The sequence below is a fragment of the Pelobates fuscus genome, chromosome 4 (genome assembly GCF_036172605.1).
Source record: "Pelobates fuscus isolate aPelFus1 chromosome 4, aPelFus1.pri, whole genome shotgun sequence".
Taxonomy (NCBI): Eukaryota; Metazoa; Chordata; class Amphibia; order Anura; family Pelobatidae; genus Pelobates; species Pelobates fuscus.
This window is the reverse complement of record NC_086320.1, coordinates 47,426,447-47,443,389: the sequence shown is the minus strand read 5'-3', so window position 1 is coordinate 47,443,389 and position 16,943 is coordinate 47,426,447. Positions and strand designations below refer to the sequence as shown.

The window sequence follows — 16,943 nt, the reverse complement described above, 5'->3', positions numbered from 1 at the left end:
CTAAACAATAACTTATCCTACTATGACAAATGTAGATACTCAACCTGTACCTAGCGTGTTTTGTTAATTTAAAAATTTTGTGCGTTCAAGCTAAATGCTGTATAGCAGTCTATGAAAATGTGTTTTTACAAGTGTGTATAATTGTTACTGACATTACTGATGTGCGATTGTCCTTTCACGCACAACAAAAATAAAGAATTTATAAAAAAAAAAATCAGCACGGTTTTATGAAGCACAGGTCATGTCAAACTAACTTGATTGCGTTCTACGAAGAAGTAAGTATAGATATAAGAAGTATAGATCAGGGTGTTGCAGTGGATGTGATCTATTTGGATTTTGCCAAGGCATTTGATACAGTTCCACACAAAAGATTAGTGTTCAAACTCAAGGAAATCGGTCTCGATGAAAATGCTTGTTCTTGGGTAGAACATTGGCTTAAAAACAGAATACAAAGAGTTGTCGTTAATGGTAAATTTTCAAGCTGGACAGAGGTGGCAAGTGGTGTCCCTCAGGGGTCTGTTCTGGGACCCCTTCTATTTAACATTTTTATAAATGATCTTGAAGACAGCATTGAAAGTCATGTTTCAGTGTTTGCAGATGACACAAAACTTTGTAAAATAATACAATGTGAGCAAGATATTACTTTGCTGCAGAAGGATTTAGATAGACTGGAGGACTGGGCACTCAAATGGCAGATGAAATTTAATGTTGAAAAATGCAAAGTTATGCACTTCGGCGTAAAGAATACACAAGCAACGTATACCCTTAATGGAAGCGAATTAGGGATAACAACACACGAAAAGGACTTGGGAATTGTTATAGACAACAAACTATGCAACAATGTGCAATGTCAATCAGCAGTGGCCAAGGCCAGTAAGGTATTGTCATGCATAAAAAAGGGCATTCATTCTCGGGACGAGAATATCATTTTGCCTCTCTATAAATCACTGGTAAGACCACATATTGAATATGCTGTGCAATTTTGGGCACCTGTTCTAAAGAAGGATATCATGGCACTAGAAAAAGTGCAGAGGCGGGCTACAAAATTAATAAAAGGAATGGAACATATCAGCTATGAAGAAAGGTTAACAAATTTAAACCTATTTAGTTTAGAAAAACGTCGCCTGAGAGGGGATATGATAACATTATACAAATATATTCGGGGCCAATACAAACCATTGTGTGGAAATCTATTCACAAACCGGACTTTACATAGGACACGAGGCCATGCGTTTAGACTGGAAGAAAGAAGATTTCGTCTAAGGCAAAGGAAAGGTTTTTTTACTGTAAGAACAATCAGGATGTGGAATTCTCTGCCTGAAGAAGTGGTTTTATCAGAGTCCATACAGATGTTCAAACAGCTACTAGATGCATACTTGCAAAGACAGAATATTCAAGGATATAATCTTTCAATGTAGGGTAATAACTGCTTGATTCAAGGATAAATCTGACTGCCATTCTGGGGTCAATAAGGAATTTTTTGTCCTAGCTTGTTGCAAAATTGTGCTTCAAACTGGGTTTTTTTTTTCTCTTTTGGATCAACAGCAAAAAACAGGTGTGAGGAAGGCTGAACTTGATGGACGCAAGTCTCTTTTCAGCTATCTAACTATGTAACTATGTAACTATGTAACTTTGACCCTGTACCACAGTCAGCAGACACATTCCAGCCAATCAGCAGCAGACCCTCCCTCCCAGACCCTCCCACCTCCTGGTCAGCATCCATTTTAGATTCATTCGGAAGCTGCATTCTTTTTTTTTTTTTTTTTTTAGACAGAAGTGTGTTATATTTGAGCATGCTAGGCTGAATGTGCGTATATCATGGCTAGTTGCACTGAGGGTATGAGTATATAGCAGTACATTGTTGTGAAAGATGGCTGGCATGTTTAGGGTGTAGCTTGCACGTTATCAACTGTGTATTTATATCAGCAGCTCCACCACTAGTTATAAATCAAGTGTGAGTCGCCCCATGAGATGAGACTAGTGAATAACATGGTGTGGAGGATCGGCTATAGTGGGACATGCTTGGCAGGCTGCTGTTTACTGCTTGTGCTCATCCGATCCCTTCTGGGCGCCAGGTGCAGACCCTGGGAGTCCCTGATACCTGGAACAACAAAGGCAAGTCTCTGGCTGAGTGCCGGGTTCGCGGCTTGAGGTGGTGCATGCCGGAGGGGGATCCATGGCTAAACTCCCATGGAAAATTACATAGTTGATGCAGAGTCTGGTTTTAATCCATAAAGGGCATAAATCACCTAACATTCCTAAATTGTTTGGAATAACGTACTTTAAAACATCAGGTATGATGTTGTATCGATCAGGAAGTGTAAGGGTTACGCCCGCTTCACAGTGACAGACCAAACTCCCCGTTTAACGCACTGCAAACACTGGAAACTGTTGTCAGAGGCAGACATAACAAATATCACTTCAAGCAGCTAGGAGTCTCTTTTGGTCAACTAAACGCTAAGATTTCAATGATACAATTTTTGTTAACAAGGTTTAGTGAGACTAAATCACACTAACATATGAAAGAAGGTTTAAGATCAGGCTAAGTGCACTAAACACAGGTACACACGACACGGATGCCCTCGGGCATTTCACAACACAGTTGGGACTGGAAACCTGAGCATCAGCGTCTATAACCCCCAGGCAAACCTCACATTACAGGCAGACAGATTCCCAACGCTCCTTCAATTCAAACACAATTTATCCTGAGATAAATAAAGTGTTATTTTGTTTGTTCTTGGCTTAAAGTGACACTATAATCACCAGAACAACTACAGCTTATTGTATTTGTTCTGGTGAGAATAATCAGGCTTTTTGCAGTAAACGCTGTGTTTTCAGAGAAAATACAGAGTTTACATTACATCCTAGGGATTCCTCATCTAACCACTCCTCAGATGCCTGCTAGAGGTGCTTCCTGGGGCAGTGCTGCACACTGTGCAGCACAGCCATTCAGTGTCTCCACGCTGGAGACTCTGAACTTTCAATTTGATTCAATGCATCTCTATGTGATGCTGATTGACCAGGGCTGTGTTTGATTTTTGCTGGCTCGGCCACTGATATGCCTGATGAGCATGAATAGCAATTACCTCATTCCACCAACCAACAAATCCAATATATGTTCTGTGCCTACCCGAAAAGAACTTTTAGCCTAACCTCAACACAATTTTTTTTAAATACCCATGTAATAAAAAAACTTCAACATACATAACCCTAGTTATTATTTCATATACTCCCAATCACATGCACAAATATATAGAGCAAATGGAAGCTCTCAACTGAAAAAAAAAAGCACATAAACAGAATGGTTCCGTTTAGATTACTATTAAATAAACAGAGTTTATTAAATGACATAATATACTAGATAACTAAAGTATTGTACAAAGTATTCGTACAGATAAAAAATATGGCGCTTCAGTCAAATTACACAGCTATACAATCTGCCAATACACATTTTATTTATTTATTTTACGGTAAATCTATACAGCTAGTCAATGCTGCACATTCGATATGACTATCAATGTGCTCAATGTGCAAAATGGTCATACTCAGCCATATTAAATATGTGGTGCTTATGCAGGAGAGTTCTAAAATCCCTCCTAGTATAATTATTATCCCGAAATATAATTATTAAGTGTTCTTGCATAGCAAGACAACTTAATGTTCTCTCACATATAGATTAAGTGTTCTTGCATAGCAAGACCACTTAATGTTCTCTCACATATAGATTATTATTCTTATTATAGCCAAATATACCACCCTAACTTCTCCCACAGTTTTTACACTACATAGACAAAAATATACCAAAACGTGCGGATTGTTCCCGATTGGTGTGCTATTACTTTGTGGAACGTTTCGCCGAATGGTTCACGGTATATCGTCGTTCGAGGCAAAATTGGTCCCATAGGAATGAATGGCAAAATGTTCAAAGCTAGAGTGGGAGCTGGCAAAAGCTGAAAAATCAGGACATGATTTCTAAACTGCCACCACTCCCTCATTTTTAGGCCCACCTACACAAATCTTATATCAAAACGTTCAGCTATCCCTACTGCCACTAAAAATTTCTAATAGTTTTCACAATATGACCATTTGTTTGCAACTCACGCCGTCCATTGACATTCATTGAAACTCCACTCTGCAAAGCTCACATTTGAAGGGCAATTTCTAAACTGCGACTCTGCCTTCATTGTTAATATCTCAGAGACATACTATGCAGCAAAATGTAGGCCTGGGTCTTGTGATGCTCACAATATAAAGCTCTTCACTGTAGGATTTATAGTTTTTAAAATACGACCGTTTGAAGATGGCTACCGCCAAAATACTCTGACCTGTGCCAGGCTGCAGCAGCAAGTGATGTCATAGACAGAGCCTTTTGTACACCTGCTAAGGTTTTTATAAATGTATGTTTTAATGTAACTGTGCAACAACGTTGCAATTAAATGTGCTATATAAATGATAACAGTTACTCCGCCCACTTCAGTTGTAGACTACTGGTGGAGGCAAGAACACTTCACACAATTTCCCCAGAAATTGTAGCTTTTCTAGTTACAACTATTCTTCCATTTCATTCTTTATTATGAATGTTTAGATTTTGACCTCTTATCTTATTGGTAAAAATATTCTTGACTTAATGAATAGTAAACGTTTTTCTGATCATCAGTTTCTATATGCTACATCCAAGACTTTAAAATCAGAAAAACAGAAATAAAAGCAATAGCAAAAGTAAACGGATTGCATTTTTTGACTATTAAGATCTACTCTCCCGAGCGCTTTTAATTCCAGGAGAAGCAGCTGTAAAATAAACTCTGCCTCGGGCTGCAAAGCCTTGACTGCTGTGTTGTACTGAATATCTATTTTATTCTCTTGGTAGAATTTTTTTTCTAATGCTCCTGTAACCATGGAAACAGACTTTAATAACTCCTTGCGCTCACAGGTCAAGTAAGCAAATCTACACAGCTCCATGACAACAGAAAGGAAGGCTCAGCCTATCCGCGGCGTGCTCTGCAGCTGCTATGCAGAAAGGTAATGCTCATTATTCATTCAGAACGAGACAACACACAATTATCAACCACTGCTAAATAAATGATGCAATACAAAAGAACATTCGAGACCAGTGTTTTTCAAAACCCGTGGTCCAAGATATAAAGAAAGGGTTAGACAAAATCTAGATCCCTAACTGTTATTTTACAACGCAGTGATGCTTTGGGGATTTTAAATAATTGGCAGATGTTTCTTCTTGTATTGGACAGATTGTCATCTTTTTATTATTTCTTGTAAAATTCACATCATCATCAGAATTAAGTTGTTATGGTGCAAGGAGGTCCCTATTGCTCCGCCCTAGACTTCGGCTCCATGTCTGAGCCACTGATAGGAACGTATCTTTTTCACTCTCAATTGAGAACTACTCATACTATCAGCGGCGTCAAGCCAAGACTTCCGAACGGAAACCTCGGACATGGAATAGAAGTTTAGGGGCAGAATGATTTGGCTTGATGATGTATGGTTAAACCATTAAAAGTTTAACCCCTTCAGGTAAGCCGGCACCCAGGAACTCCTTGCACCATAACAACTTCACTCAGATGGAATGGTTATGTTACCCTAAATGGCACTTTAATGTTTACATTTTGCTATAGTAATAACACAGTTTATCACTGGAAACCATTATATCTAGCAGTTACAGTAGGGGCACTTTTGGAGTGAACAATATTCTAGGTTAGTTTATTTCACGGATAAATCTATGCTTTTCTATTTCCAGTCTTCTGGCATCTGTGGAGCATGGAGGTGTAGAGTAAGTACAGTAAATTTCTATGTTGCTGCTTTAAAAGGTTACTCAAAGCACAATGAACGCTTCACTGATTTAAAATGGTCATGATGCCTGAAGTCTGTATGTGACGTCAGCAGGGCAGGATCAGGCTAAGGGAAGAATTTGGCCTTGGCACTGGAGCGGAGGTAAGCAGTAGCTTTAAAAACAGTATTTTAGTAAAACACGTTTTTTGTTGTTGTTGGGGGTAACTCTTTAATTGTTTAGCTCTGGCCAAGTTTAGGGATCCATGTACTGTGTGGTGGCCATCAAACCATTATATGTTGTGAAGTGTGCGGCAGTCTTGTCTTGAGAAAGGACATGGCAAGCCCAAATGTTGACCTACATAACCGTTGGAGATATTGGATAAAACTTAAATATCTATTTGCAAAAAAAGACCCATGAGGATCCATATTTCTTTGGTATCATGGATTATATGTTGCAATATTCCAGTCCATATCATAGAGAGATTAGGTCACTGGCACCCCATTTTGGTAGGTCCTGTTGTAGCAACCTAATGCCTGCTCTCAAGAGATCAATCCACTTACTTGGGGAATCCATCTTCATGGGGCTCTCTTCAGTGCAAGGTTAAATAGGGCCATGGAAGGAGGCACCTGTTATGTACTAGCGTACATACCACGGTCGCGGCCACATTTTGCCAGCCTCTTCTCCTGGGGTCTGTTAGTGAGTGTGTGTTTGTCAGTGAGAGTATGTATGTGTATCTGTCAGTAAATGTGTGTGTCTGTTAGCTAGTGTGTATGCGTCTGTTCGTGAGAGTGTGTAGTTAAAACCCCTTCAGTACTTACCTTTCTACAGAGCCGGACTCCCTTGGCGCTCGGGATCCTCCGCCCCGATCCGCCTCTCAGCCCTGAATGCGCATGCGCAGCAAGAGCCGCGCGTGCATTCAAACCGCCCATAGGAAACCATTACTCCTAAATATATTTATATGCACCAGGGCTACACTCACCTGAACATACATACATTATAAGGGTGCTGTTGGGGCCAAATAATACAAAACACAAAATCCAGAACACTCACTTACTAAACACCAACTTCAAAGGTCACAAAATTCTATAGTTGGTCTTAAAAACAACCGACTTAGCCTTATGAACCCTATATTGTAGAATTGTGTGCGTATGGCTCGCCAATTGTAAAAATTATTGTCAATACCTGCTTTAGCAAGTAGTAACAGTGTTACATATTTTAGTTCGCCGATACTCCATATACCAGCTAAATAAACCAAGTGAGATGAAGGATATTGAAATGATGTGGACAGGACTGGCCCTTCTGGCATCATCTGAACACTGACCAAAATAGCTGGCAGTGAAAGGGCCAGGAATTTGCAAACAAAGGCAAACTACAAATACTGATGCTAAAGAGAAGGATTTGCTACAACAGAGGATGTCCGACTCAGGGTTCTGTTTAAATAAAATTATTATAAAGGAAAAACATGTTTAATACCATGGAAACAGAATTAAATTGAAAATTGTCAGACAAGAATAAAAAGTTGATAAAATGTGGCATTATTTTAAAATGGAGATCTAGGTACACGTTATCACTTTCAAATAAATTTAGATCTGATGTTATTTGGAGTCTTTCTGCTCTGAATATTTTCTACACAACTAAATGTAGAAGAGCATTAAATTATCATATAAAAGTACTCCAGATAATTTTAATATAGATACACATTCAGTCTAATCTCGGGGCAAATACTTAGCAGATTCTTAATTTTCTATTGACATTTCCCCAGTTTCTACCATGTTATAATAAAGGATACAATGGCAAAATAAGTAATTTTATCCCAACAAGGGCAGCGCCGTGCTTCATTGTGAGATGTTTGGTTGTCCAAGACTGTCCTAGATCACCAGTCACTCATTGTAACCTACAATGATGGACTTGTTATATGGAACTGTTGCACAAGGATTTCCTAACAAATTAAAGCTCCTTCACTGCAATTGTTGTGCCTAACCACAGCTTTGCCATCAACCATTCCAATAGTAAACCCACTTTAAAAAAGACTTAATATCCATTTTCTGAAAGATACTTATACATGGTCAGCAACGGTAGACTGTTTGATACAATCTATGCTCTTTGCCCTGACATCACCAGCAATAACATATCAATTTTGGCAAGCATACATGTTTCTTGGCACCAGGGTATCCACCTGGTTTGAATACTTGAATTCTTACTCAAAAGAAAATGAATGAACATACATCATATTCATTATGACTGCCAGGATTCCTGAATGTTAAAATAAAACATATATAAAAATGTTGAAAAGTCATGTACCAGTTTATGATATATCATGCAATCTTGATATGTTGCAACTTAAAGGGACTCTATAGTCACCATATAAAAGCAAGAAAGACAGGTCCCCCAGCCTTCCTTCTTGCTTTTATATGTACTTTCATTCATTAAAATTTTTTTTCGAGGTTTTTATATTAAAAACTTACCTCCGTTCCAGCGCCGAGCTCCCCGCTAGGCCGCGCCACCTTTTTCGTCAAAATGACGAAATCGCGGGGCCCAATGGGACGGCTTCGCGCTGCACCAAACACGTTCTTCATAGAGCGGCATTGAATGCCGCCCTATGAAGAACCTGAGCGCTTTACCGCGCATGTGCGCGGAATGCGCGTTCGCGAGCTGAGCTGTCTGACTGACAGCTCAGCTCGCTTTCTAAAATTATCAATGGGGGGGGGTCCTACAGTCCCCCCCCGGCCCCCACCCCTGTGCGGCGGGTGGGGGCCCTAAAATTATCAATGAGGGGGGGGGACCTACTGTCCCCCCCCCGGCCCCCACCCCTGTGCGGCGGGTGGGTGCCCTAAAATTATCAATAAGGGGGGGGACCTATTGTCCCCCCCGGCCCCCACCCCTGAGCGGTGGGTGGGGGCCCTAAATACAAAGGGGGGGGACCCTAGTTAACCCTTCCCCCCCCCCCCCCAAAAAAAAAAAAATATCTTCCTTCCTACCCCCCTCACCCTAAAAATAATGAGGGGGGACCATTAACTAAAAACCTGTAAAAAAAGAAAAAAAGAGATAAAATCAACTTACCATTCGATGTTTTCTTTCTTCTAAAATCTTCTTTCTTCAGCCCCAAAAAAGGCCAAATAAAAATCCATAATAACCGACGCAATTAAAAAAAAAAAAAAAAAAAAAAAAAGCGCAAAAAAAAATAATCCATCTTCACCCATGGAGGGCTCCGCGCAGACTGAGCTCCGCAGGGTGGGGAAGGCTTATAAAGCCTTGCCCCGCCCTGCAATTAGGCTAAGAACACTCTGATTGGTGGGTTTAAGCCAATCAGAGTGCTCTTTGACATTTTACAAGTGTGGGAAAGTTCTTTGGAATTTTCCCACGCTTGTAAAATGACACAGAGCACTGTGATTGGATGGATTTCAAGCCATCCAATCACAGTGCTCTTTGTCATTTTACAAGCGTGGGAAAGTTCTTTGGAATTTTCCCACGCTTGTAAAATGACACAGAGCACTGTGATTGGATGGCTTGAAACCCATCCAATCACAGTGCTCTGTGTCATTTTACAAGCATGGGAAAATTCCAAAGAACTTTCCCACGCTTGTAAAATGACAAAGAGCACTGTGATTGGATGGCTTGAAATCCATCCAATCACAGTGCTCTGTGTCATTTTACAAGCGTGGGAAAATTCCAAAGAACTTTCCCACGCTTGTAAAATGACACAAAGCACTGTGATTGGATGGCTTGAAACCCATCCAATCACAGTGCTCTGTGTCATTTTACAAGCGTGGGAAAATTCCAAAGAACTTTCCCACGCTTGTAAAATGACAAAGAGCACTGTGATTGGATGGCTTGAAATCCATCCAATCACAGTGCTCTGTGTCATTTTACAAGCGTGGGAAAATTCCAAAGAACTTTCCCACACTTGTAAAATGTCAAAGAGCACTCTGATTGGCTTAAACCCACCAATCAGAGTGTTCTTAGCCTAATTGCAGGGCGGGGCAAGGCTTTATAAGCCTTCCCCACCCTGCGGAGCTCAGTCTGCGCGGAGCCCTCCATGGGTGAAGATGGATTATTTTTTTTGCGCTCGTTTTTTTTTTTTTTTTTTTTAATTGCGTCGGTTATTATGGATTTTTATTTGGCCTTTTTTGGGGCTGAAGAAAGAAGATTTTAGAAGAAAGAAAACATCGAATGGCAAGTTTTTTTTAATCTCTTTTTTTTTTTTTTTTTACAGGTTTTTAGTTTATGTTCCCCCCCCTCATTATTTTTAGGGTGAGGGGGGTAGGTAGGGAGATAATTTTTTTTGGGGGGGGGGGGGGGGGGGGTTAACTAGGGTCCCCCCCCTCCTTTGTATTTAGGGCCCCCACCCACCGCTCAGGGGTGGGGGCCGGGGGGGACAACAGGTCCCCCCCCTTATTGATCATTTTAGGGCCCCCACCCACCGCTCAGGGGTGGGGGCCGGGGGGGACAATAGGTCCCCCCCTTATTGATCATTTTAGGGCCCCCACCCGCCGCACAGGGGTGGGGGCCGGGGGGGGACAGTAGGTCCCCCCCTCATTGATAATTTTAGGGCCCCCACCCGCCGCACAGGGGTGGGGGCCGGGGGGGGGGGGGGACAGTAGGTCTCCCCCCCCCCCCCCTTCAACCACTATTGTGGACAGTAAGCGTCCCTGTGGGTTCGGGCTTCAGCTGTCAGCTGAAGCTGAAGCAGTCAGCTGAAGCCACGCCCACAGCAGTGCTGACAGGCTATCAGCACACAAAGCGCGTTCACAGTGCTTTGTGTGCTGATAGCCCGTCTGATGCATTCACCCAGAATGCATCGGACGAGAGGCCTTTTTAGGGCCTCTGAACTCGGAAGTCCCTCTGGTGGCCGTCTGATTGACTGCAACAAGAGGTGTTCCAAGCTTCCAATGTAAACACTGCATTTTCTCAGAAAATACAGTGCTTACAAGAAAAAGGCTCTGGGTAGCTGTAGCACTCACCTGAACAACCTCATTAAGCTGAAGTTGTTCAGGTGACTATAGTGTCCCTTTAAAGTTCCCGATTCTTTCTTTCCACATATAATCCATTCAAGGTATACTACAGGCATCAAAACAACTTATGCTTAATAAAGCAGTTTTGGTGTATTGATCATGCCCCTGCAGTCTTGCTACTCAATTTTCTGCCATTTATTAGTTAAATCATGTTTATTTCGGTTTATGCAGTCCTAGTCACACCTCCCCTGGCTGTGAGTCACACACAGCCTGCATGAAAAAAATGGTTTCGGTTTCAATCAGATGTTAACCTACTTTAGAAGTTTTTATCTTCTGCTCAATAATTTGAACTTTAATCACACACAGGATATTTAAATAAAAAAAAAAAATATTGTCAGAGTATTGGGGGAAAATGTGTGTATCTGTAAGCGAGTATGTGTGTGTGTCAGTGAAGGTGCGTTTATAAGTGAATATGTGTGTGTGTCTTTCAGAGTGTCAAATCAGAGAGTATCTGTCAGTCAGTGAGTAAGTGCATGTCTGTAAGAGTGCATTAAATCAGTGAGTGGGTATGTGTGTCTGTCAGTGAGTGCATGTTAGTGTATTTGAGAGTTTGTGCCTGTCAATGAGTGGATGTGTCAGTGTGGGTCTGTCAGTGTGTGCCAATGACTGTCAGTGCATGCATCAGTGAGGGCATGTGTGTCAGTCAAAGTGCGTGTTGGTCTTTAACTGTAAGAGGTGCAGCCTTGACAGGAAGGGGTGGGGCGAATTTAAATTGGGGGAGTCCGAGTTTCATCATGCCTAGGGCAGTACATATCTAAAATACACCACTGCATAACAGTATAATAAAACAGCAAAACCTATAACCTGCATGCGGGAACAGGCTACAGACACGAGAACAAATACATTAAGCTATAGTTGTTCTGGAGACTATAGTGTCCCCTTAAATGACTGGTATGGGTTTTTGCCCCTCTTATTAACTAGCAGGGGAAGAGAAGCAGTAAAACATTATCCAGTGAATAAAGGAGACAGATCTCTGTCAGTGATAGCACAGCTCTTCACTGATCACTCTTTGATGGCCCTGTGCTCTCTTGATCAATTACAACAGAGAATGAGGTCATTATTCAAGATAAACATTAAAGTGGATGTTGGTGGAGTATTTCTACTCGTACAATGTATAGATTAATATTAATGCTCTTTAATTTGAACATCTATGTAACATAAAAAAAAAAAAAAGAAGAAACAAAAGGAACAGGTAAAAGACAATGAAAATATACCTGTCTTTAGCAAACCTGTCTTCATTTCCTTTTTGTACCGAGCAGGCTGTAGCTTGCCATCTGGGAATGTACCCACACTGACTTTTTTGTGGCGATAATCATCTTCACTTCCTGTGCAGAACCCCATTGGGCTCATACCAGCATCTGATGGAGTTTTAACAGGAGATACTGACTGACTGCTTGGGCAACCAGTGTCATCTAAATGTAATAGTAAAAAACAATTAAATAGGAGACAAAGTTAACAACTGGTTAATTTCATATATTAAGTTAACGCAAAATTTTCTGAATAATACAATTCTGTAGAAGCACGATGCAACAATGAGAATTCTTAGTACAATACACCTGTTATAGAATCTATTGAATTAGGCACACTGTGCACTGTATTGTATACAGACAACTTTACTCTGTGAGTCCTCATTTTAACACTAGGGTCCTACTGCCTCCTGGGTTGGGAGGGCTTCTCACAACCCACCTATTAGGGTCTCAAAAGTAAGAAAAACTATTCGCAAACTATCAGTTGGAGCTGAACTCCTAACAGGTTTAACCCAAACCATCAGATAAATTATCAGATTCTCAGGACAGTGGTCTCTCTCTTGTTGACATGCACAATCTCAAACAATACTTATACCTCCTCAAACGCCCTTGGAGTCTATGGATTTCATCAGACCTAAATTATCACAAAGAAGTTGCTTACCATTGAAATGTAGACTCCATTCCTGTATGGCCTAGTGGTCAGAAGCCCACACCCACAAAGCTATTGTTGAAGGATTTCTTACCTTCATAATAAAAGTATCCATGCGCTGTGGGCTGTCTAGTCAAGACCTGGTTTTTACTAGTGTCTCTAGTTATACCTAACTTCTTGATATTATTCCAGCCTAGATTGGAACATCATGTTCCTGCATTCTGCCTACCTCTGGAAAGCCTTACCTTCTGGCCAGTTGCCATCAGGATGGGTAAAACTTCTGTCCTGAAACACTAGTACCATAGCTTGTTCGTGCTCTAGTAATCTCTCGCATGGATTACTGTAATTCTCTCCTAATTGGTCTCTCCAGAAGCCGTACTCCTCTCCACCGCCCTACAATCTGTGATGAATGCTGCTGCTAGGCTGATCTTTCGCTAGAGTCGCTCCTCTCACACCTCACCGCTCTATCAATTCTTACACTGGCTTCCTGTACCCTACAGGTGTCAATTTAAAATACTAACCCTCTTACATTTCTTCAATGATTCATAGGTATTCCCCCTCTCAGGCTCTCCGCTCTACTGGTGACCTTCTCCTGTCTGCTGCTCGTATCCTTACTGCAAATTAATGCCTGCATGGACGGCTCCTTTCCTTTGGAACAGCCTGCCTACCCCTGTCAGACTCTCCCCTAGTCTTTAATCCTTTAAGAAGACCCTCAAAATCCATCTTTTTAGGATTGCTTATGGCCTCCAAGAGTAACATTTATCTCTCAAACCTTTCTCTTGCTCTCTCCTAAATGGCCACTCTCACCTCCAGTTCTCCTATTTTCCCACCATGTCTATTTGCAGTCTCCCTTAATACCCTTACTATTGTGTTTTTATAGTTCGTTTGAGCAGGGTCCTCAACTACCTATTGTTCCGGTTACATTTTCTTATTGTCTCATTTGGTAAATTCCTGTTTTATTGTAAAGCGCAGCGGAATAAGCTGGCGCTATATAAATACTAATAATAGTAATATTATTATTATTATTATTATTATTATCCATTTAGGACTTAAAACATTATCAAATGATTTAGGATTTCAGAATGTCTTTTTGGATCATGCTTTTGTACTTATCTTTGGATATACCTTATGAGTCCAACTTACTGGTAAAGATAAACACTGTATGGAGTTTCACCTTTTAGCGAAATATAGGATACAATTTTCTAGAGCACCAAGAGTACTTATTGGAGCTTTAATACTACTCCCTGATCCATCTTCAGACACTAGCACGGACCCGTTTTCTTATAAAATCTGTAGTTGCAGTTCCCCTCCCCAACCTAGCGTAGTCAATGTTTGATAATTTAGAAACTGCTACATTTAGGCAAAATTGATGATCACTTATAAACAAAACCTCCAACTATTCTATAATCCTAGCTAAACTATTTTAAGCTACATCTTGCAATTCTGTTTTAATTTCAGTGATAAACACCATAGTGATTTTTCTTTTCTTTAAATATCAGCTATTTTGGTCTTCAGTTTGAGATTTTCTGTAGAATCCCGCAAACTTTACAGTTTAGTGAATAACCCTACATGCGTTAAGACATTAAAAATGCTTGGAGATATGTAAACATACAGCACATTCATTAAATGAGAAGCATGGCTGTAACGGTCTATATAAAAATACATTTTAAAAGGAAAAAAAAAGTTCTTGGAAAAAGCAAACAAAATGAAAAAAAAAAATTATATATATATATATATATATATATATATATATGACAGCCAACTCAAATAACTAACTCAGTTAAAATTAAATCCACTGATTCATGGTATCAAGTGTTTTGTGTGTCAGAATTTTCTGTACCCCAGCCAACATTATGAAAAGTCACTTGGTGTAAAACGTGTCCTGGGAGTTTCCAAGAGAAAGACATCTATTTAGATGTGTTTTCAGCCAGATGCGGCTGGCAGAATGTTTTCCATAGCTCAACATCCGAGCCTAATGGCTTCTGTCCAAACACAATGTTGAAGGGAAAGGAGGACCCAAGTGTCAAATGGTAAACAGTGTTCTGTTACTTGAGACTGTTGCTGTGCTTGTAGCATACACACACAAAACGAGCAGGGAAACGGTTTTATTAATACTGTCTTCAGTGTAATTATTTACATTTTTTTCAGCAAATCTAGCTGGGCACTTATGCTTCTTTTTCAACATACAATCCATTTGTTTAAAATAAAAATGTTTGTACCATGGAAATACGGTTTTATATACACACAAACTTCTCACATAGAGCTTTTTAAGTTACAGAGTACCAAAGTTGCCCTCTTATTTGAGGAATGCAGCTCACTTATTAACTGAAAAGTAGATGTGCAAGAGTCAAGTCACATATGCCAAGAGTCCCAGATCTGGTAGAAGAGCCCCAATTTGGGACTCTTGCCTTGCAGTCATGGTTTACTATTTTTCTAGCATCCCCAAAAGTACACAGTGCAAATGTGTTGTTACTAGTGATGTCCCGAACAGTTCGCCGGGAACATAGCGTGTTCGGTCCACCCCCTATTCATCATCATTGAGTAAACTTTGACCCTGTACCTCACAGTCAGCAGACACATTGCAGCCAATCAGCAGCAGACCCTCCGTCCCAGACCCTCCCACCTCCATGACGAATAGGGGGCAGACCGAACATCGCGCGTGTTCGCAACCGCGAACTGTTTGGGACATCACTAGGTTACACAAGCTGTAGTTTAGGTATGACTTTTGAAGACCATCTCTGACCATGAAATATTGCTTTGGGGCCATCTTTGCATGGGTAGCACTTTTTCATTGGCAGAATAGAAGAGTTGTTGATAACTCTGCACATCACCATGGACATGTACTGCGTCACCGACTTGTTCCTTCACAGACCCTGCTGCTCCTCAATGATTTCATACCACTGTGTTGCAAAGTATGGATGCCAGTTGGTAAATCACTACCAACTTGCTTGATAACATAAGGACTCAAATATCTAATTCCTCCCTTTTTTTGCATTAGAATGCAAAGGGCAATCTCAAAACTCAAATTTCAGACCTAGATAGTTTACCAGGTTAACCGCATAATCAACAGAAACACTCATTAAAGAACCAAGGTAACCATATTACTTCATCTCTAATAGTCCTTTAGTTTTAACCCAGAAATGTAAAGCATTGCCATTTAGTAGATGGTGTACATCAATGCTTACATTTCAGGATTAAAACAGATCGCTCTTCAAACGCAATTCTCACATCTAACCTCCAACAAGAGCACTGCATTAGCTTTTCATCCCCAACGTCTCTGTAAGGAGCATTGGATTGGACACTTAGAAACATCAGCATGACGTTGCGGGAGGTGGATTGAGCAGTTGCAGGGACATCTGGAAAAAAGGATGAATAAAAACCTTTTTTTCCCAGTTTTTACTTAGATGTCTGGTGGGGAGGCTGAATCAAAATAAAGAGGAGAACACTATAGCGATAGGAATACAGGTTTTTATTCCCAACGCTATACTGTTCCTTTAAGCGGGTGGAGGTTCTTTGTTCAGAAAGGTAAAACACCAATCCCTTCAGATTCCTAGAGGTCCAGTAAGGAGATGTGAAATCCAGAGCCTCTAAGACAAGACAAGCAACTTACAAAAAACTGTTTGTTTATTTTAAATTTCTATTATAACAGGCTCAACCAGCATACCTTGCATAGACTAGAGATTATACATATGTAAAAGATTACTTACAGAATTATTCACTAAACTGTGACCGGTTGCGATTACAAAGTCAATTTCAAATGTAATTCAGAGCAGCAATACTTAAAAAAAATAAATAAAAAAAAATAGTTGATTTGGAATGGTTTTCAAATTGTCTGTTTTAGACAAAAATTGTGCATATAAAAATTTCCAACAATTCACACGTTAGTGAACAGTACTGAAAGATTCAAATATTTACATAGACAAGTCTGTACAGAAGTAACAGTGGCCACCTTCGAAGTGACTGTGTACATCAGAAACACTTGTAGCACTTTTGCACAACTTGCTCATGCATGACGCCTTAGATGGTACAGGCTTTGTGCGGAAATCTGGGTTGAATTGATAAAGCCATGTTGTGCAAGTAGACAGTAAAGATTGGCATATAAATGTTATATATATATAAAGACGTTGCAATGCTTTATCACAAACGCTGACCAGCTAAAAGCCATTCTAAATCACGGAGGGTGAAAGGAGTTTGGTTTGTTATAGGCATGAGAACATGTTATATCACATATGGAAATAGGAATAAACAAA

The 16,943-nt window shown here is 40.4% G+C and overlaps 1 protein-coding gene across 2 annotated transcripts in view; it reads right to left on the bottom strand.

Moving 5' to 3' along the window:
- SYBU (syntabulin) overlaps positions 1–16,943 on the bottom strand; it is a 56,074-nt gene that overhangs the window by 20,198 nt on the left and 18,933 nt on the right. For both annotated transcript variants that reach the window (XM_063451131.1, XM_063451132.1), the window contains exon 4: positions 12,012–12,209. In XM_063451131.1, coding sequence (XP_063307201.1) covers positions 12,012–12,209 — 198 coding nt within the window. The remainder of the gene's footprint in view (positions 1–12,011; positions 12,210–16,943) is intronic.